Source organism: Halichoeres trimaculatus, unplaced genomic scaffold, assembly GCF_033239565.1.
Source record: "Halichoeres trimaculatus isolate MK-OKI-2021-1 unplaced genomic scaffold, fHalTri1.1 fHalTri1_scaffold_2, whole genome shotgun sequence".
NCBI lineage: Eukaryota > Metazoa > Chordata > Actinopteri > Labriformes > Labridae > Halichoeres > Halichoeres trimaculatus.
In genome coordinates, this window is record NW_027437180.1 from 16,479,718 (window position 1) to 16,500,404 (window position 20,687).

The 20,687-nt window shown below is 40.0% G+C and overlaps 3 protein-coding genes across 6 annotated transcripts in view; 1 reads left to right on the forward strand and 2 right to left on the reverse strand.

Annotated features, from left to right (window-relative positions):
- Window positions 1-1,245: 1,245 nt before the first annotated feature.
- On the reverse strand, window positions 1,246-9,133 carry nherf2 (NHERF family PDZ scaffold protein 2). 2 transcript variants are annotated; one of them, XM_074684487.1, is made up of 6 exons: window positions 8,491-9,133; window positions 7,875-8,177; window positions 3,623-3,811; window positions 2,850-3,003; window positions 2,037-2,257; window positions 1,246-1,449 (listed from the first exon to the last, which is right to left on the reverse strand). In XM_074684487.1, exons 1-6 carry the CDS (start codon window positions 8,695-8,697, stop codon window positions 1,282-1,284), a joined length of 1,242 nt encoding a protein of 413 aa, XP_074540588.1. In that variant the 5' UTR covers window positions 8,698-9,133; the 3' UTR covers window positions 1,246-1,281. The 2 variants fall into 2 exon arrangements, with proteins under 2 accessions (XP_074540588.1, XP_074540580.1); XM_074684479.1 differs by having other exon boundaries at window positions 3,623-3,814.
- Window positions 9,134-11,219: 2,086 nt separating this feature from the next.
- On the reverse strand, window positions 11,220-14,632 carry nthl1 (nth-like DNA glycosylase 1). Its single transcript, XM_074684467.1, has 6 exons — window positions 14,344-14,632; window positions 13,525-13,778; window positions 13,268-13,438; window positions 13,008-13,167; window positions 12,238-12,343; window positions 11,220-11,688 (listed from the first exon to the last, which is right to left on the reverse strand). The coding sequence occupies exons 1-6, from the start codon at window positions 14,597-14,599 to the stop codon at window positions 11,385-11,387; spliced, it is 1,251 nt and encodes a 416-aa protein (XP_074540568.1). The 5' UTR covers window positions 14,600-14,632; the 3' UTR covers window positions 11,220-11,384.
- A 1,714-nt stretch (window positions 14,633-16,346) lies between these two features.
- tsc2 (TSC complex subunit 2) overlaps window positions 16,347-20,687 on the forward strand; it is a 30,342-nt gene continuing 26,001 nt past the window's right edge. For all 3 annotated transcript variants that reach the window (XM_074684446.1, XM_074684429.1, XM_074684438.1), the window contains exons 1-7: window positions 16,347-16,505; window positions 18,947-19,089; window positions 19,196-19,282; window positions 19,362-19,472; window positions 19,561-19,708; window positions 19,803-19,920; window positions 20,008-20,056. In XM_074684446.1, the coding sequence (XP_074540547.1) occupies window positions 18,955-19,089; window positions 19,196-19,282; window positions 19,362-19,472; window positions 19,561-19,708; window positions 19,803-19,920; window positions 20,008-20,056 (648 nt within the window). In that variant the 5' untranslated portion in view covers window positions 16,347-16,505; window positions 18,947-18,954. The remainder of the gene's footprint in view (window positions 16,506-18,946; window positions 19,090-19,195; window positions 19,283-19,361; window positions 19,473-19,560; window positions 19,709-19,802; window positions 19,921-20,007; window positions 20,057-20,687) is intronic.

Below are 20,687 nucleotides of genomic sequence, written 5' to 3' on the forward strand. Positions count from 1 at the left end.
GCTTTATTTAGTTGATAAAGCTGATGATTGCATTGAAATTGAGTTAAACTACAACAGTATAAAGTTGGTGTGAGGTCAGTCAAGCTGCAGAGTATCTGCTCTCTGCTTTGTGCTCTCTGCTGAAGGTGCGTAAGGTCAGAGATGATTGAACTTAATAGAAAAACACCAATCCTTGAATTTACAGGTGAACTTGCTGGCTGTAAGTACTTTTCATGATTTACTCATAACTGAGATTGCAGCATTTGTGCATGATGAATCTTTATTTCACATTCTAATGGTTCAATCACGCACATTTGACAGAAAATTCCTTAAAAACCTACAAGAAATCAGACGGTCCAACATCTTTCTCTCCAGTCCACCCATCTGTGTTTTATAAACATTTCTTCATAGAAATCACTCTTGCATTGAAGAAAAGCACATTATACATTTTGTTGCTTCCAGTCCCTTTGTATTTACACTTGAAGGAGTCGACCTCTAAAGAAGTTTTAATAGAAAGAAAACTACTTCAGAACTCAAAATGAGCACAATGAAAATATTTGAGACTGTTGCACAAAAGAGATACCAAACTATTACTTGCATAAAAGTGGTTACCAGATTAAATAGCAGGAGAGCACATTGTCAGCATAAAAGGTCAAAATCTGACTGAGTTCATACAGGCTGGGATATTTATGTCTGTGATTCATTCTTAGAAACATTATGCTCTGACCGGGCACCATCTGCATGAATAAGAGCCTTGGTACATGGTCCGTCAGTCATTAATGGCTCTTTTCAGTACTGCATGTGGCATTGTCTTCAACATATCAACAAACTGTGTCTTTATCCTGCAGAAACTAAAAGAAATATCATGAGTTTCAAAGCTGAAATCTGACAAGTTTTGTAAAGAACAGACTGCTGTCTTATAGTTATCATCCAATGAAGATATATATTTTAAAATTAAATATATTTGGTGTATTAATGTTTGTTTAATTAACTCCAATATAGTTTTTAATTGGTGCTTATTTAAACTTTATTTGTCCAGTGTTGATTTGACTCTCAAAGATCAAAATTCTTTATGTTGCTGGCCTTGTTTTCAGTTTCCAGTTTACTTAAGTTTTACTGGACGAATGTAACAAGTGTAGTCACAACGATGACTGGAAAATGTCTGTTAGAAACATAGATTTTGAGTGGAAAGTTGCATAAAATTAAAATATCCTGTAAAGTACTAGCACCTAAGATTGTTACCATGACAGTACTAGAGAAAAAGTACGGTTCATTGTCAAACTCCGACTCTACATTCAAGGTTCAGAAGTTACTGAAGATCTCTTGTCTTTTGTTCCAGTCCATAGGAGGCGCTCTCTTTTTGTTGCGGCCGGAAAGGACTTTTTGTTTAGCTTCAGCAGCCGTGGGACTCAAACGCAGGCCATTGTCCATGAAAGGATCCGAAACACGCCTGTCATCGTCATCTGGCACCTAAAATACATCGAAGCGTATATGTTTTATGAAAAGATTTACCAATGACTTATCTTTTTATAGTTACAATAATAAGAATACCTTTATTTATGTAATACTGTTAACACAAGTGTTTACAAAATGCTTTAACAAACAAAGTCAAAACAGAAGGTTAGGCAGTTAACAGAACAAATCTCATGCATGGCCAGACACAACATGACAGTACAAGACACGGACGACAGACAACAAGACTTTTAGCTGAGAGGACATAGGTTGTTAAAACACAAATAGGAAACAGAAGAGAAAGAGTAAAAGTTTTAAGAAGCAATTGAGAAAAAAGATGAAAGAAATGTTAAGAAAAATTTAAGAAAAGGGAATTAATGTAGTGAGAAGAAATAAAAGAAAAAGACGACTCAAAGAACTAAATCAGACAACAAGAGAACAAAAAGATGACACCAAGATGAAGACATGTAAAGATGCTATCACATGAGATAGTCTAGAGAAATGTGGTAATGAAAGCTTTGCTCTGGTACCAGCTCATATGTAAACAACTTTTTTCTCGGTGTGTTTTATAGATTCTATTGTTTTTCTTATGTCTCCTCTTTCACCTGGATGCTCATGTCTGAGCTGCTGATCTCTGACTGGGTTGTGGAACTTCTTGAGGACTGAGATGCAGAGCTTCCGTTGGTCCTGGGTTTTGGGGATGAATTTGTGATCGGAGGATCTGTCAGCGTCACGTTGATGACTGGTGGGTCTGTAGCAGGGAGCTCAGAGACTGGAGAGGGCGAAGGTGGTTTGCATACTGTGGCTGGTTCATCCACATAAACCTCTGTGAGAGAAATATTTTTAAAAGTTAAGACAACTGTCTGTGCAGTAGAGAGGGTTTTATCGCTGAGTTGGTGAGTCGGTCACTGTCAGTCATTTCCCTATGCCTGCTACAATCCAAATACACATTACTGATTCTGATTACAGATTCATGTGTCTGTTAAAGGCTGTGTAGAGTTACAGGCTTTGGTAACATTAAGAAAATCTTTCATCCAGTCTACTACGCACAACGGGAACCAACAGAAAACAAACTATTCTAATCAATCATGGTGTTTAAAGCAGCTGTTAGAATTTATAAACCTTGTTGTTATTTAATAATTAACCATGTTACAAAACTTAAAATCAAAATGCATCCTGCAAAAAGTTTTACAAAATGAAGTGAAGAAGTATTCATCAGATGAACATCTAGCACAATAAATTCACACTTTGGTAAGAGCTTATGGGAAATGCAGTCCTCTGAAACTTCCTTGAGATTTTTTTTAAAGAAAAATTAAGTATTTATATTGTGTGTGTGTGTGTGTGTGTGTGTGTGTGTGTGTGTGTGTGTGTGTGTGTGTGTGTGTGTGTGTGTGTGTGTCTGTATCACACAATGTAACCTTTGTCATGGCGAGAGGTGGGTATGATCCCGAGTCTTTGGAAGAGCTGTTCTGTAGCCTGGTCGACCACTAGGAGGCGCACTTCTTGGCCTCCTGCTCTGATGAGTGCCACCACCTCTGAGTGCCTCAGGCCCTCTATGTTTGCTCCGTTCACCTGAGACAGCGGAAAAATGGCACGGAAGAGAAGAGAGAAGCAGTGAAGATAGAAAAAGTGATAAGACTTGTTGAGGCAATATGTGAGAAAAACAATGAGACAAGGGGAAAACTGTGAAAAGATGAGAAAGTTGTCCCTTTACAGGCAGGAGGTTTATAGTTAAAAAGATGTTTACGTGACTTCCCTTACTGTCTTCTTTCCTCCTAAACACAAGCAAAGGGGAGAATAGGCTCACATCTGCAGGTAGCAGACGGCTCAGTCTTACCTGCACAGGTGTCTCTGAGAGCAGCACCATTCAAGATTATCTCAAGTCGTCTTTTTTACTTTTGCCCTTCTAGACAACACCTTCTTCTTCAACCCACTCAAAGCCTGAGTCCAGCTAATCCTCTCTAATCCAATCACTCTCAAATCTGCACACAGACCTGATTAATGTGTGGAGTGGGTGCTTTCTTTTTCCAGTTAATTATTCTCTTCAATTACCTTTAGCAAGGGTGATGAATCAAGTCTACATTTAAATATTCTGAAAGGCTATCCAGGGGTCACCCCCTACTCCTCTCTTTCTCTTTTCGTGTGTGAGTGTGTGTGAGTGTGTGTCTGTGTGTGAGCACTTTGGATGTACCTCCACCAGTTTGTCTCCAGACCTCAAGTCCGCTCTCTCAGCTGCTGAGCCGGGGTCCACTGAACGCACAAACTGTCCCCTCTTTGTTTTGTCACTGTGGAGGTTGAAACCATAGCCGTGCTCTCCCTTCACCATGTGACACAGACGAGGAAGGAGCTCAGCTCTCTGCTCTGGTAAGGGCTGCACCTCCTGCTAGAAAGAGGGTACAAAACAACAGCAAACACATAGGATGAGATTGATAGTCATGTCATTATTTTGATAGTTTGAGGTCCAAAATATCATTCAATCATCACTTCTTTATATTAATACATCACACCAATACATTCAGTCATCGGTTCATAAAAGAAACTATTAAACTTGCATCAGCTCAGTGTAGGGGATAGAATAAATATCTTTGTAAAGATTTTGTCATGGTAGATGTGATTGAGTGGCCATGCCTTTGATTTAGGATATTTAATATTGTCACATAACAGCTTTCTCCAGTCATGGCATAAACAACAATGTTCACCAAATCTGATGTAATGTGTTTGATCAGGCAAGGTTGTGACGTTGTACGAAATCTGGGGACTCAAGCGCGGGCCATTGTCCATGAAAGGATCCGAAACACACCTGTCATTGTCATCTGGCACCTAAAATAAATCTGTATTAAATCTGCTAACTGGTTTGAGCACTTTCTTTATAAGAAAACAATAAAACAAGCTTGTCAAACGTTCATTTTGATGAAAATGTGACCTGAGCATTTCCAAAGTAGACCTCTGATTTCTATTTGAAATGGTTGGAGTTTTTGAAAACCCCCTGAGCTTTTACATTTTTTTTTTAAAGAGCTAGATTGGTCTTTGATCATATGGGGGTCTTTAGATGAAGTGATGCTGTGTATGACTCATAACTTATTCTAAGAAACTTTCACATCAGGATTTTGTGGACATACGATCATTTAGTATGTCAGGTTGTTTACATTTACTGTAATAACTGATGGTTTTGGTCAATTTTCCTTGTTGTTATATTGCTTAGAATGAAAGGACCTGTGTAACTGATTATAACTTTTTTTTAACGTTGGTCTGTCTTACGATAAGAAGAAAGTGACTGCCAGGATGAGCCCGTCGCCTCAGAGCTGAGTGGAGGGACCTAAGTAGATCTGACTGAGTGACATTAAGATTAAAAGCCTAATGACCAGCGACAAGAGTACACTTTGTTTGAGTGACCTTCTGACCGCACCTGTGCATGTACTACTAGCTACACTTTGCATGTGTGTGTGTGTGTGTGTGTGTGTGTGTGTGTACATCTGCCTCTCTGTGCCCCTGCATGACCCTGCACTCACTGCTCAGCTAAACTGCGGTGACTTCTCTGCTCTGATTGTGTGTGGTCATGTTTTGATCTGCAGAAATACCAGTTGGAGACACTGATAACATAACAGAAACAAAATACACAGAAGTTTAAAAACAGATCTGATGTCTCTAAATGTTGAGCTGCAGTGTAAGAATCCTACCAACAACTGTGTCTGTTAAAGTGTTATTTAATGCATCGAGCCTTACTGTTAGAAAGCACATTATTACACAGGATCAAGGATAAAGCCTGTCCGTTCAAGGATTGCAGACAGTTATATTTGAAGTGGTTCCCTTGGAATATCTTACGAGCACTGCACATGTAAAAATAGATCAGCACAACAGTCTGGTAGCCCATCTTGGACCTGATCTCTCAAGGACTCCAGGTTCTACATCGTAACCTCTGATCCTCTGATATATCTCTACTATTGACAATTTTCTGTTAACTCTTATGTGACTCTGTTGATCTGAGCTGTTAAATTTGTTGTGGTTGTTTTATTATGGCTACCTAATTTGTTGCTCTTAGAGCTAACTTAATACACATAAATTAGCAACTATTTGAAATGTATGGGCCCAATCCTTACACAGCTAACATGAGGGCTTGTTAACATGCTTCTGTTTTAAGTCCCCCAACCATCAACTAAAACTACTTTCACACACACAGACATTTTCTGAGGAAGTTTCTAGAAAGTGCATGGGTGGTTTATCAATCGGTGCAGTCAGGTTTATCCTCTAAGTTGTCGTAATGGAAAAAAAAACACCTTGGCTTCACATCCCCATAGTGACAGGTCAGGTTGCTGCGTTGACAGGTCACCAAGTTTCCTGCTGGTTTTAAAGAGCTCCTTTAATCTCACTGGCCTGTTTACTATATTTATCATGTCTGCCCGAATAAATTTACACTCACAGGCTCCACACCACGCTGACCTGAAAAAAATCAACTGTTTTTCCAGAGTTTTTCCAAGTTGAGGTCACGATAACCAACAGAATCGGGATAAAGCGGATTGATAGCAGAATAAAATATAATTTAACCTATAAATTAGTTAATTTTTAAGCAAAATTTCAAACTTCTTGTATTAAAATTATGTGACTGAGTCCTCCTGTTGCATGTCTGTAATAGCAGGTTGCATAAGACTACTGTTTATAGATACCTGCTGCCAAAATAACATAATGCCATGATGAAATGGTGTCTGTATTTACATGTACTGCAACGTGAATGTCAAGAGGCACAACATACGACATGAGAGTGAAGAAATGAGAGAAATACAGATTTGGTTTTCTAGGATTTTTTAAAAAAATCAGAAACAAGACAAATAGATCAAGGCTATGGTGGAAGTAGTGGAATTATCAGACAGAAAAAAAATAAACATTGTGCTTTTAAAGATGGACAAAAATAAATCCGCCATTTTTTCTATGATCACAAATTGTTATGTTTAAAAACAGGGCTAAATGCTCATTATCACCTGTGTTAAATCCTGCTCTAATTCTTTTGTCTGGTACTGAGGGGTGAACACTTACCTTTTCATCACAACAATCTTTGAAGAAAATTTACTGCTGGACTTCAGGTTGGGTTTGGTTTAATGGTGATCAGGCCGAACCTGATGTCACAGTTAGGAGTGATGTAACAGACAGTATACTGATGTGCGGGTTTTGCTGTTGTTTTGTTGTCGTGCTGTTTGATCAGAGCCTGTGACTCCGACTGAGAAGGTGAGCTGGGATAGCCAGCCAAGGGGCAGCCTGTATTTACCCTGCCTTCAGTTAAACAGATGGTACTTCAGCATGTTTGGAGCCAAAACACTTAGATCAGTGTCTGACTTGGGTTTTCTGGTTGCTTCTGTGGCAGAGCTGACATTAACAGGTCACAGTGATATCCCACTGGAACTTGTGGGATTTTTTTTTCTCCATGTCACACTTACTGAGTTGGGACTTTGAAAATGTCTGACTAGTGTACAGAAGAAGAGAGTTAAACTCAATAACACAAATACTCTTTCTATACTTGATCATCTTTTACAGCTAGGTTCAGAAGTTGGTTGGCAGGTGGGTGTGGGATAGTGTGCCTAAAAAAGACTACATAAGATAGATATCATGCCTATGCAAAGTGTTGGATTGTACTCTTTGCTATCTTAAAATCTGATCCCTCTCTTGTCTGCTTTGTTCTTTTCTTACCAGCAGGAACTCAAAGCCTGCTTTGCTAAAACCAAATTAAAGTTTAGTGGTACTGATAAAATGTTGCATAATGTTAATGCAGCAGATGCTTGTGCCAGTCAGTAGCTTTATTTAGTCAGTAAATCAATTAAATGTAAATATCAAATCAAAAAAACACATTTTGGTTTTACACTTTGGAGAATTTTAATGTAAATCATTCAGTTTGAAGCTTAACCACAGTTTTTGGAGCTAGCACTAACTTCTGTGTGGTTAAGTCTTTTATGTAAGGTGTGAAACATCCTACATTGTCTACGGTGTTGACTTTCAGTATCCACAAACAAGTAGATCTCTTTCAATACAGTGGTCATAATAAATGTTTACACCCCTTACTGCAGAGTTCTGAGAACAGATGGAACAATGAGTTCAGATTACACTGCACCAGGTGATAAAATGCTTTGACATTAGGACCCACTGAGGTGACCATGAGGTGAGAGGTTTTTTTCACCAGCTGTGATCCACTGTTTTCACTCTTTCATCTTTTATGGTCCACAATAATCTTTGAGGCCTTGTTCTGACATGGTTTTGAATGTTGAGTTTCTGCACATTGCAGCTCAAGTCAAGATTAGAGCCAAACAGAAATCTGGGAAGGAATGGATGCTCAGTGTGACATACTCTTAACACACTGGCTCCCTGCTGCAGGGACTGATTAATTCAAAGTTTCTTTCAAAAACTATGCTGCTCATGATCTAACAGAAACATGAATATGATGTGTTACAGTTCATTCTTACCTCTGTGACTGTTGTTGTGCTTGATGTCAATTTGTCCTGTTGGATTGTATCTGGGGTCAAGTCTGCTCCTGGAGGTTGAAATGACTGTGTGTGATGGGTTTTTGGTGACAGGGGTGCACTTTCTTTGGGTAAGGGAGAGGCAGAAGGAGTGGGCCCTGGCGAGGGACGTGGAGAGAGGGTTCCCATTTCAATGGCCAGGTCTTCAGTGCAGGTCAGACCATGGCGGCGCAGGTAGTCATCAGTGTCTTTATCCACCACCAGCAGCCTGGTGCGGTGGGGCACCTCACGGATTCGGTTCACCACCTGCAGAAAGCACAAGAGCAGAAGGAAAAAGTTAAGACAAAATAAATGAGATGTGTTGTTTTTTTTGTCATCCTAAATGACTTGCACCTAACACAGTTTAAGCACGACAAAGACACTCAGAGATTACTTTTACACAAGGATCACATTGACCCATTTCAGTCGTCCCCCTCCTCCTTCTCCTCAGGCAAGGGAAAAGTGGTCTAACAGGTATGGAAGTCATTGTTTGTACCTGAGTTGAGGAGCTTCCCTGTGTCTAGTCTAACGTCTAACTTGTCTGTGATTTCCAGAATTGATTTACTGAGCTTTAACTCACTTGGTGGTGGCTTTCGTTCTCCACATTCTCCCCGTTCACCTCCACCACCCGGTCCCCTGGTCGCAACCCGGCCATGTCAGCCGAGGAGCCGGGCTCCACTTTGCGGATGTACTGCCCGCCTCTGTTACGCTCACCGTGCAGGTGAAAGCCATAGCCGCTGTCGCCTTTGGTCAGGAAACAGAGCCTTGGTCTCATCTCGCTCTCCATCCCAGCGCGTCAAAAGAGACAAAACAGGTCAAAGAGTCTCAGGAGAGTAAACAGGTGCCTGGTCCAGAAGCAATGGAAAGTCCCTGGCTCTTAATCCAATGTGCCACTGCGCGCTCGAGTGACCAAAAGATCATCATTATTTAGCATGATGTGAGTCCATTAATAATCCACAGTCGTTCAGGGAGAACACGTCCAGAAATGTTTTAAAACTAACGAGTCCTTAATCCATCATGCAGGTGCTGAAGCGCAAATAAGGGTGCGCCAGAATTGACTGCGGTGCGCGTAAAACTGTGACCAAAACCTACGAATGCGACAGAGTCCGGTCCATCAGAGGAGTAATCCAAGAGATCAGAGATTAGGAGGCTGTTCCACGTACGTAACACTTAATGCTTATTTCCAGCTGGGCGTGTGTACTCCTACACGACCCGGCGCGAGACTAAAGAGGCGTCAACAACAGATGCCACTTCCTTCCCTCAGCGCACACCTGACGACTGCAGCGCAGCTCCTACCTGCTGACGGCGACAAATAAAAACGGCACAAAAACTCAACAAAACTGTTGTTCGTGTGGCCAAATTTAACACGTCAGGAATTTTTGTGTTGTTGCAGCCCCACAGTTTGCGTTCAGTGTTGACCCAGACTACAGTGACACAAGAACCTAAATCCTCCTGCTCCCCATCCCATGTCTTCACTTGAAGGTCAGGGGGCAAATGCAAAAAAATTGAAATAAATGTTTTATGAAATACAAATTGAAATTCAGAGAAATCAGGACAACTGCATGTAAGGTTGTGCTTTTTATAACCAGATCAGTGAAGATAAGACATTTAAGAGACAAAAACTACTGAGTGAAGCAGCTTAGGTGTGTAGAGACAGACCTCAGTCACCTTTGCCAAAACTAAAAAATGCAACCTAATCAAAGGGTGCAAAATAAATAATTGCACATGTAAATTAGGCTCACATTTTCTCTTTGTTATATATGAATTAGTTAGAATTTGCAGTAAAAAAAAAAAAAAAAAGTAAAGCATTTCAGTTTGTTGTATTAAGAAGTGTTGAGAGGATTTTCACTTTCACTTGGTGTAAATAATAATGCAGTAATGGGCGTAAGTGTAAGCTATGGCAGTCAGCCAACGTGTAACATCATGTGATCCAGTGGTTACACACCGAATGAGAGGCTGTTGTTTTTGCAATTGATTACACCTTGGTTTTTCCGGATTACACACCCACTACTCTGGAGAGAAGAAGTCACATCACACCTAACTGATGCGGTATCATAATGTTAGTGCTATTTTTCAACAGAAAGGACTTTTAACTTCACTTATGTTGAAAAAAAATACAGACCAAACTTCGCCATTTATGTAGAGTTTACAGCAGAGGAAGGCAGCCTTTTTCATGACTTGTGCCACTTTAGGATACACTAGTGCCCAAAGTGCCAAGACTTACTTCTTCCATAAAATCATGGACAGTTGATCGGAAAGTCTTCTTGAATGGTTTTCCATGCTTAGCTATGCAGCTAGAAACGCTTCCTTTTGTTGCCTTGTTTTTAACAGTACTGAAAGTTTTGAATGTGTTGTTTTGTTTCGCATACTTTGCTAACACTGTTTTGCTGCTAGGCTATATAAATGCAATTCCAAGCTAGCAGAGTGACGTCCCAAGAGATTTGCAGTGACGCACTTGCAAGACACATTTACACAACGTCGATGATTAAAATGTATTATTTAGGCCACATTATTATTATTATTATTTTCTTTACATTAATAGTATTCTTAATGTCTTAAGTGTTAAATGGAATACAAAACAATAGTTTTATTATCTATTGTACTTATTTATTTATTGTCCTCTGTCTCATTGTAATTATTCTTTGCGTGCCAACATAATTAGCCTGAAGTGCCAGCTCTGGCACCTGTGCCCTCGGTTGCCTACCCCTGGTTTACAGTAATTGGCACAAAATGTACTTCTAGTCGAGGACAAGTTGAATATATTTCATCACAATTCAACACTTTTTAAAATGGGCCTTATCTTTTTTTAACCTGTGCACACAAGTACTTGTGAATTTATAAAAGCAGCTGAATTTGACGGCTTTATTGTGCTGCATAAAGGAAGAGATAACCTATTGCATACATAAATGGATAAGTGGTGAACTTTATTTATATTCACTGTAAAGCCCATATTTGAAAGAATCCTTTGATACTGAGAGTAAAAAAGTACCAGTGGCCTTCTCAAAGCACTCAGTACATGTGGGATCTTTCTTTGTGTTGTGGACAAACAGGTGTACAGAGAGGCCCAGTAACCTTTTAAATAAAGCTGTTAGTAACACAAAAAGTTGTAATGTACCTGTTCATGATTTTTCTGAAGTAACTCATTTCTTGTGTGGATTTTCCTTGCTTTCTTTTATTGTATCAATGTATCTCCCCCTGCTGGAAAAAATACAAAGCTGACCTCCATGTGCAGTTTGAGTACAAACAATCTCTTTATTGAGTTAATAAAGAATCGAGTGCTTTAAAAGAGTAATGCTACAAAGACAATATATCAATTTCAGTATATATTTCGGTTGTAGTGTTTTATAAAAAACAGTTAATGATTATAAAAACATCAGAAGTTCTGAACCACTCTAATAAATGTTGCACTAACTGATATGTTCAAAGTGTGTGTGTGCGTATAAGCCTCAGCTGAAACTATAAAGTGTAGCTTAGCTAAAGCTTGACTTTTCTTTTGGGTTTCTTTTTCTGTTTTGCAGGGGAAAGAGGTGCACAGAGAGCTTCAGTCTTTGTCCTCACAGCTTCCACAGATTCCTGTTTAACTTCAGTTTTTGTTTTAAAGCTAGAGGTTGGGCTAGGAGACTGAGAGGATCCAGCTTTTGTCCTCTTTTTGGGAGAGTTCTTGAATGCAGAGGGACAGCTGTGCTGGTTCAGACACACGGAGCAGAGCGGGCTGACAGGATGACAAACCTGCTGCCCGAAACCCACAAGCAGCCAGTTGATTTCGCTCCACAGCTCTCTGCAACAGACGTTAAGAAAAGCATTGAGAGATTTTTGAAACACGACAGCAAAGTTTTACTATGAGGTGTGCTGTAAACATAAAACCACCTGTTGAGCAGACAGTTGTACTTTGTCCAAATGATGAATATCATTAATCCTCATTTTAGCTCTGCTTTGCTTTTTACCATCTTACAAGAGGAAGATCTGAGTCTTTAGCTCAGGTCTTTTTGATGGCTAATTACTAACTTTGTATGAGGTAAGGTATGACACACTGAGATTTTTATTTACTGCTTATGATGCTGTTGGTAGAGTGCTGCTACATAGTCTGATGCATGTGTTTTCATGTTTGAAAGGGCTGAAAACACTGCTGCTGACAGGGTCACTGAGAAGTAAATTAAAAAAATTGTTTATAAAAGTTGTCAATCCCTGTTACTTTAAAACACATGCTCAGCTGTTAATGATGTGCTGCAGTTATCTGGGTCAGTCTTAGTGAGGATGATCTTTATAGATTTGTCCATCTGTGCTAATCTGGCTCTACAGGTCAATGGTGAATTAATCACAACGTTACCTGGGTAACCACTCTTCCAGGGCTTTCCGTGTTTCCTCTGGGTTTTTTGTCGGTTTCCTCAGCCAGCCCAGCCTGTTAGAGATACGATGCACATGCGTGTCCACACCTAGACAAAAGAAACCCATTAACTGATGAGAGCATGCATAAGCACAAAAACATTTATTAAAAAGGCTAATATCAGGGGGTGTGAGCCTGCTGGGATGGCATACTGTCCTGTTTAGAATCACAGATTTTTGCTTGCCAGGAAAGTCCCCCAAGGCGAAAGACAATAGAAGCTGTCCTATCAAAAGTTAGCGGCGCTGCAGCAAAGCTCATCCATTATCAGGCGTTTCTACTTTCATTTTAAATCTTCGAGCAGCTTGATTTTGTTGCCCCACTGTTTGATTCTGATGTTAACTAACTGTGAAATTCATAAACAGAGAATATGATCCAGACCTCTTTGTAAAGAGTCTTGAGATGACATTTGTTAAGAACTGGTACCACAAATAAAGAGACAATAAAGACCGACTGTTTGATTGACTGTCTGTGTTGATTGCATGAGCTCCTTATACACACACAGCACTGTTCTGCCTGCTCCGCTGATTCACAGCGATCCCGCCTCTCGCATTACACCTCAATACGACCTCTGATCTGATGGGATAGCTTTTTCCCACCGTTTGTCCAGTGTTTAACAGGTGACTTTAGGTTCTTTATTTGACAGAATCCATAGGTTGTTTATTCATTTCATCTGTCTTTTATAGACTCACTTGCTCAAAGGTAAAGCAACCCACCTATGCCAGACACCTGATCCCAGGCGATGTCCATGGCTAAGTGAGCCATCTTAGGTCCAACTCCTGGCAAGCGAACCAGCCCCTCCACGCTGTCAGGGATGTCCCCTCTGAACTCTTTCTGCAGAATGGCTGATGTCTGCTTCAGATACTTCACTTTGGTCTACAAAACAGGAGATGGGAGAAACTGTTTAAAAGGCTGTAAAACTGATAGAAGTAACATGAAAAATTGCCACCAAAGGGTGGACCAAATCCAGTTTTACCCTCCAGAAGCCGACTGGGTAGATGAGTTTTCCCAGTGTGTCATCATCAGTGGCGAGCAGATTTTCTGCAGTGCAGCCGTGAGCCCGGAGCTTCACCATCGCTGCTGCTGTCACCTGGTCTTTGGTCTGACTGGACAGCATCAGAGAAACCAACACCTGGAAGCGTCTCGCCTGTGCAAAGAGAAGGAAAACAGGGAAACTATTACTTATGCTTACTGGATTTTGAAGACTGAGGACAAAAAAAGAATTAAACCCACATGTGCAGGAGCCTCAGAGTCGTAGCATTTCTCTGCTCCCATCTTATCAACAGGTGCATCATGGCTGCTTCTCATCTCACGAATGAATCCTAGCTGCTTCTTCCAGTCAGGAGGTTCCCAGTGCTCTGCTTTTACTGGTTTAACACCATCATCCTCATCATATTCCACCTTTAGTTGTTTCCTCCTGCGGCTGTGTGAAGACAGCGGTACAGTCACTGTCTCTGATTTTGGATGAGTTGTGCCCTGGAGGAGTCCTGCAGTAGCACAGGAGAGTGACAGTGAGGATCAACAGACCAAACACAGCAATACCAGGAAAGTAAAAAAAGAAACAAAACATGACTTGACTTTTGTGGTCAGCCACTTATTAGATAATAAGGCTTGGATATTCAACAACAAACAGTGAAAACTCCTCTTAATAAGTGGCCTTGCTTAGTGTGTTTGGAATAACCATGTAAATCAGGCTGGAAGGTCCATAAATTTAAATAACAGTTGGTTAAAAGACATGAGAAAATCCCAAGCAGTGCCTATTGCCTGCCCCCCCTGCTCCTGATACGCATTTCATGATCCCTGAAGGAAACTTAAAGCCTGCAAGTCTGCTTAAGTTTTAGATTTGGCTCCATCTAGTAGCCTTGGAGGCAGGTTGCCTTTATCTACTCTAAAATCTGCATATGTAAGGTTTATCAGCTCACGGATGCAGGTGTCCAAACTGTGACCGAGTTAAACGAGTTGATTTAGCCGCGGCCCACCAACACCCGGATGAATGAACCGAGACTGACGTCAAGTGTCTATGCTCTGCAGGTACTGTAATATAAACATTACCCGCTGTCGGGGGAGCCGTGGAGGGTCTCTGCAGAGAGATCCTCGCCTCCTCTTCCTCCACTTTCACTTCCACAGAGCGAACCGTGTCTTCATCTTTGAGTCTGTTGCTTAGTTTGGACTTGAGAGTGGCCGCAGGTGTGCAGCCAATATTATGGATCCCATTTCGTGTAGTGACGGATCTTTGCACAAAATAATGTGAAGACATTGTACAACAGCGAACTACATAACAGACTCTCGTGGTGCAGCGGGCAGGCATGTGTAAGCTAAATGAAGTGCGTTTCTCATTCGTTGAAGGAGCAGTTGCAGTGGCCACGAGAGGGCGAAATACTTTTCTCTTTGTTTTTAACCAGTTATACATTTTTAAATTTCGCCATGGAGCAAAGTAAAATATCCTACATTTAAAACCACTCAAAAAAAAAAACTAGCATTTGACTGATTCAAGATATTATTTAACAGTACTGAAGAATGCCTGTTATTAACACATGTTTTGAAAAAGAAATACAGTATGTTTATATATAACTGGTGATATAACAAATTCCATTACAAAAATATTAGTTTACTAAAGACAACATTATAAAGGTTACGTCTGCAATAAAATAATAAGTTAGTGTAAGTAAAAGCTATGTAGAATGGCTGGATACTGAAAAAAGAGTCCATAAAATACTTTGATAATGGAATCAGGCTAAGGATCAGTGATCTCAGTGACTTTCTGAAGCTTAGCCACTTGACAGGGTAGCATATTGTTTTACAATGGTATGTATATTTTAAACCACAAGGTAAACTTAAACCATAACAACTCTTACTTGATGCATATTGAAAGGCACATCATTGATTTGTAGCTGAATACACAATAGTTTAACATTTGTTACTAATGTCAAACAAAAGTATTTTCACAACATCCCATCTCAATATGCATGCTCAGTATTTCAAATAACTTGCACCCCTGTGACAGCAGATGATGATGACTTGTGTAGTTGCATAAGCACTCGAAAAATATTAAACTAGGTTTAACTCTACTCATTTCCATGCACAATGGCAACATGGCAGCTCATAGTTTGGCCTACTGCTGCACCTACTACAAGGGAGCAAGCTTTGTTATCTCAACTTAGTATGGTTATCTATAGTGGGAAAACCTTTTTTGCTGTTTTCAGAAAACAAGAATCATGATCATTTCAGATCTCTAAAACAAAGACTTAATCATTGGAAACCATCAGTGTTACCTCAGGAGAACAAATTACTCTTAATAACAAAGTTGAAGTGTAATGTCTGTTCATAAAGGGTGGTCAAGTCCTGGTCAAGTATTACTCCAAGAAAAGGGAAAGTTGCTATCAAGTTATGGCTTCAGTTAAATGAATGAAATTACTTTTAAAAATACTTGAGTATTTAAATTGATAGAAAATACATAGTTTTTCCACTATATAAATACGGCAAAGGAACCATAACCCCCCCACGATATATTTGTGAATACAACATTATTATTTAATTTTATGTTTAATCTCAACTCCAGCTCCAAAAATAATGGGAAAAACAGTTACCACACGCAGGAGTCGAGAGTACACTGAGTCTATCAAATGTTGTGGAGTGAAAGTATTAAGTTCCCAAAAACTATACTCCAAAATTATACTGAAGTTCAAGACTCAAGTGATTTAACTTCATTACTGTCCACCACTGCTACATGCGTAATGAAAAGCTTAAGAGGCGCCACCTTGAGGCATCCTGGGGACAGTAACTTCTAACTCTAACAAGAAACCAACTTCGGTAACGTTAGCATGTTGCGTTAGCTAATGACCAAACCGCTGTTTATGTTTATAGTCTGCGAAATAGAAAGACACTTAACGAGTTTATGTTTACCCATGAATAAAATACAGCTCCTGTCTATATGTCTGCATGTATCTCTTCTTTCTAAGACACACAGACCGATACGAACAACTTCAACGTTCGGTCTGGTTTGCTTCGGACTACAATTCCCATCAGCGGGTACAACAAACGTGTTTTTGTAGGAAGTGCTCTTGTCACAGCATTACTGTGTCATCCGGTTGAGGAGTCGAGGACTGAGCCTGGGCGACAACAGCAGCAAGTGTTGCAGTATACGAATGCACGGACACAGAAGGCTGCGTTTGCGATCTGTGGAGGAAGCTGTGAGTGAAACTGGAAGCGACAAGGTGAGGAGGAAAGGGGAGCAGGTGGAGGAGGGGGTGGTGTTGCTGCTTTTTAGCTGCCAGACCTTGAATGCCAAAGAGGAATGCTAGCCTGTGGTTGGCAAAAAAAAAAAAGCGTAGCTAACGGTCCAGCGTCGTTGTGCAATTCTCTGGATTTTAAGGATGGTCGTTGTCTAAAGCTTGGACATGTGATATGGTCTGACAGCAGTCTACCTCATACGGAGGTTGTGTTGGTTATTGGTTTTGAACTCAAACAGAACAGTCGTTGTCTGCCTGCCTGCCTGCTCACCTCCCTCCCCTCTGTCTCTGTCAAGTCCACATGACAGCAAATTCTCCAAACCTGCCCCCCCTCCACCCCCATCGTGTTTACTCATTGACAGGCTGGTAGTCCATACTCCACTTAAGAATAATTGTGTGAAGAGACGGGCGTGGGTCTCTTTGTTGAAACTACATTAAAAAGACATTTAATCATAAACTTCTTCTTGTTTCTCGATGCAGCCAGGCTCAGTGTGATTGATGTTTGTTTGGGTCAGTCAGATTAAAGGTGTTGTTGTGCTGTCACTGAGCTATCATACCAACAGCTGCAACATAATCAAAAAATGGTAATTCCTGAGAACTATCTGTTTACACAATGATATCACGATAGAGTGCTTAAATGTGCCAACTTGAGTATTTCAAGACGCCTTTATAACTGTAGACCACTGCTACTGATACACTGAAGAATACAACCTGCTGCTTAGAAGCAAGGGTGTATCTAGTTGTTTAGGGGCCCAAGGCAAACCCAGTCAATGGGGCCCTCCATGTCCTTGTAACTCATCTTCTTCAGAGCTGGACTGGCCTTCGCTGGGTCCACTGTCTCTTTCCCAGAATCAAGACATGAGACAGTGCTAATCTTGTACATGGTAACTTAGCGCAACTAAATGCATTTCCTCAAGTTCTGTATTTTGGTTTGATTTTGAAAAAAGTGAATACATAATTTAGTTCACTTTGTCCTGGATTTGAAATCTTTTATGGTCTATTGACCGCTTATTTGTCACACAGTGGGGAATTTATAGAGTAACAGAAACAAGAAAGTATGAAGTGAAAAACATTACAATAGGTAAATATTGAAAAAAAAATTTAGTAAAGAAAAAATATATAAGTATCAAGCACAACATAAAACTGGAAAAAATCTACTGAAAGAGGTGATATTTACAGTTACCATACTTTTTTTTTTTCTTTAAAGATACAATAATGTTTATCACCAACTCAAAAAGTTTGATTTTGAAAAAAATTATCCTATTTCCTGGGCTAGATAAAGTCCTTAAAATCCTAAAAGTCTTATATGTTTATCCCAGATCTCAGAGCAACATTGTTTTTATTTCCGACTTGGTTGAAAATAAGAAAAAAATGGGAAAAAAGTGTCTTTTACTACTTTCTTCCTGAATCATATTTTCAGATGTTTTGTAACATGGAATAGCCCATTGAATTAGAAGGGAGGGGGAGCACCAAAACGATCATTAAAGATTAAGCCTTTTGATGTATTTTGAAGCATGTAAAGTAAGATTTAGAAAAAAAGAAATGCTTTCAATTGGAGAGAACTTCTTAAATCAGTTTTTAAGAGATGCTTTGGGGGCCCTTGGGAATCTTGGGGCCCCAGGCAACTGCCTGTGTTTGCCAAATTGTAGCTACGCCCCTGCTTAGAAGTGATGTGCTGAGAGGAATCATGAAGTTAAGTTTTGTTAAATGAGAGTATAATCTTTTAGCATTAGTGCTATGATAATGACAACATGCACATATCCATATTATGTCCCAATCCTTGTACTCAGCCTAGGATGCAACACTTCATCTGACGTACAGAGTCACCTCTTGTCATTGGTACTTCAGCTGCCACCTCCATTTCATGTATAAAGTAGCAGTCAAAAAGATTTGGTGAAATGTGATCCTTTCTGGCTCATGCTACACTTTTCACTAAGTTCTGTGAAAATCAGCTTGGTGATTTTCCACTAATCCTACAGAAAAACAAACACCATTTAAAACATGATTTCCTTGGTAGAGGTAACAAACACATCCAATCAGTGCAACAAACATGTAGAAAAAGAAAACCAGAAGTTCTGTGTACTGCTCAAATGCCACAAATGTAATAGTTTGGATTGCCATCTACTTATTTGATTAATCATTTAACAGGAGGACCAAATAAACCTTGGAGAAATTCATCTTATTGCTATGATTGCTCAGTTCACACTGAATTATGTGAGCATGTGTTTTACAATCACTATCTAACTTATTGTCAGCAGTCATAACCCACTTTGTCTTTGTGTGATTCTACTCCTCTCTCTGACTCGCAGCTTCTTGTCTTTTGCTTCATCACAATTCAATCCAAGTGATTTACCACATATTTTGTGGTCGGTTACCCTCTTCCAGGTGATGTTTAGTCCCTGACCGTGCTGTCTTCACTCCTCCAGGTTGAGCCATGAATAAACAGCCGCCCAAAGAGAGTGTAAAAGATAAAGTAAAGGCTATCTTTGGACTGGGACCTCCTCGGCCACCAAGCAAGCAGAGTGAGACCAAACTGTCAGAGTTGATAATAACCACTGACATACTAAAGGTGTGTGAGGAACTAAACGTCATCGCATTCACATTCAATCAGACCATATCTTCCATTTGTTTTTCCATCATGATGTTCGTCATGTAATTGCATTGATGTTTTGCAGGAGCTCCATCCAGACAATGGCTTAAGTAACCGTGTGCGTGTCATGAATCATGTCTGTGATCTGGCCAAAACAAAGAAATTTGAGGAGGTGAGTCTTACTCTGGTCCAGTAGTTTTGTTGTAACATTAAATGTGTACTTTTGTATTGACGTGTGTATTTCTTTTTAGCATGCAGTGGAGGCCGTGTGGAAAGCGGTGGAGGACATGCTGGCTCCAGAGCAGCCACCTGAGGCCAGGCATGCTGTCCTGCAGCTGCTGAGGGCTATTATTCAAGGACAGGTATGAAGACACAATACACACATGGGCTCAAAGGCTTCTATAAAGTTACAGTCATCTCATGCTGTCCTTTTTTACGGTCTTTGTCAAGGGTGAGCGACTTGGCCCTCTGAGAGCCTACTTCTTCAAAGTCATCAGGGATTACCAGCCTTGTAACGAAGACTTGACTGATAGACTGGAGGTCTTCAAGGCCTTAACAGAAAATGGAAAGGACATAACCTATCTAGAGGAGGACATAGGTAACATAGAGTTTGTCATTGTGTGCCTAAATAGCTTGAAGTGTTCATCTTAGCGTGAAAACTAACAAAGTGTATATTTTGCCTCCTCCTTCAGCTCGGTTTGTTCTCCTCTGGATGGAGATCGGACTTGCCTCAGATTTTCTTCATGTCCTTGTCAATTTAGTCAAGTTTAACAGCTGTTATCTTGACCAGAATGTCTCCGTCATGGTCCAGTAAGTCAGACACAGACAGACAGTAACACTTTTGTTTTTTACTTTGCAGGAAAAGTTAAAATACTCTTTCTTTTGTTTTGTGTACAGAAAAATCTGTCTGCTCTGCAACAGGACAACATCATCCACAGATATTGAGGTATGGAAATTACTCAGTACCAGATTTTGTCTAACTCAGGCAAAAGAAACTGTTGTATACCCTGATTCCATGTGTCAAGTGAAGCACAATCAAATATCTTTTGTTTGAACATCTCATTAGCATTCAGCAGAACATGCTGACTGCTTCAGCCTGAAAGTAACTGTTGTTGTTTTCAGACACATCAGCGAGTCAATCAGAGACCTGAATTCAAAATTACAGAATTTCTGCAACAAATCTGTTTTACTGGAAACCTTTACAATCATTTAGATGCTAAAAAGGTTAATTGCAACACAAAGTAAATAGGAAATACTTGTTTTTTTATGTTTTGTCTTATTTGGTTTTACTAGAATAGAGCTTGTTTACCTGGGATGTTTGATATGCAGTAACACTGAATTAAGACATGAGATAGAAGTCAATGTAAAGACCAGTGTGTGAAGCTTGTTTTTTAACACTTAAAGACACAGACAGGGTGGTGCAAGAGGTTTAAAATTAATGCCTCTATTCTTTCTAGATAGCCTTGGATAGGGATGGGTACAGGATTAGGTACTTTTTTATTGGTACTGACCGAATTTTGTTTGTATTACCAAGTACTAATTCACTTAAGGTCAAACAGTACCGTGTTTTGATACCA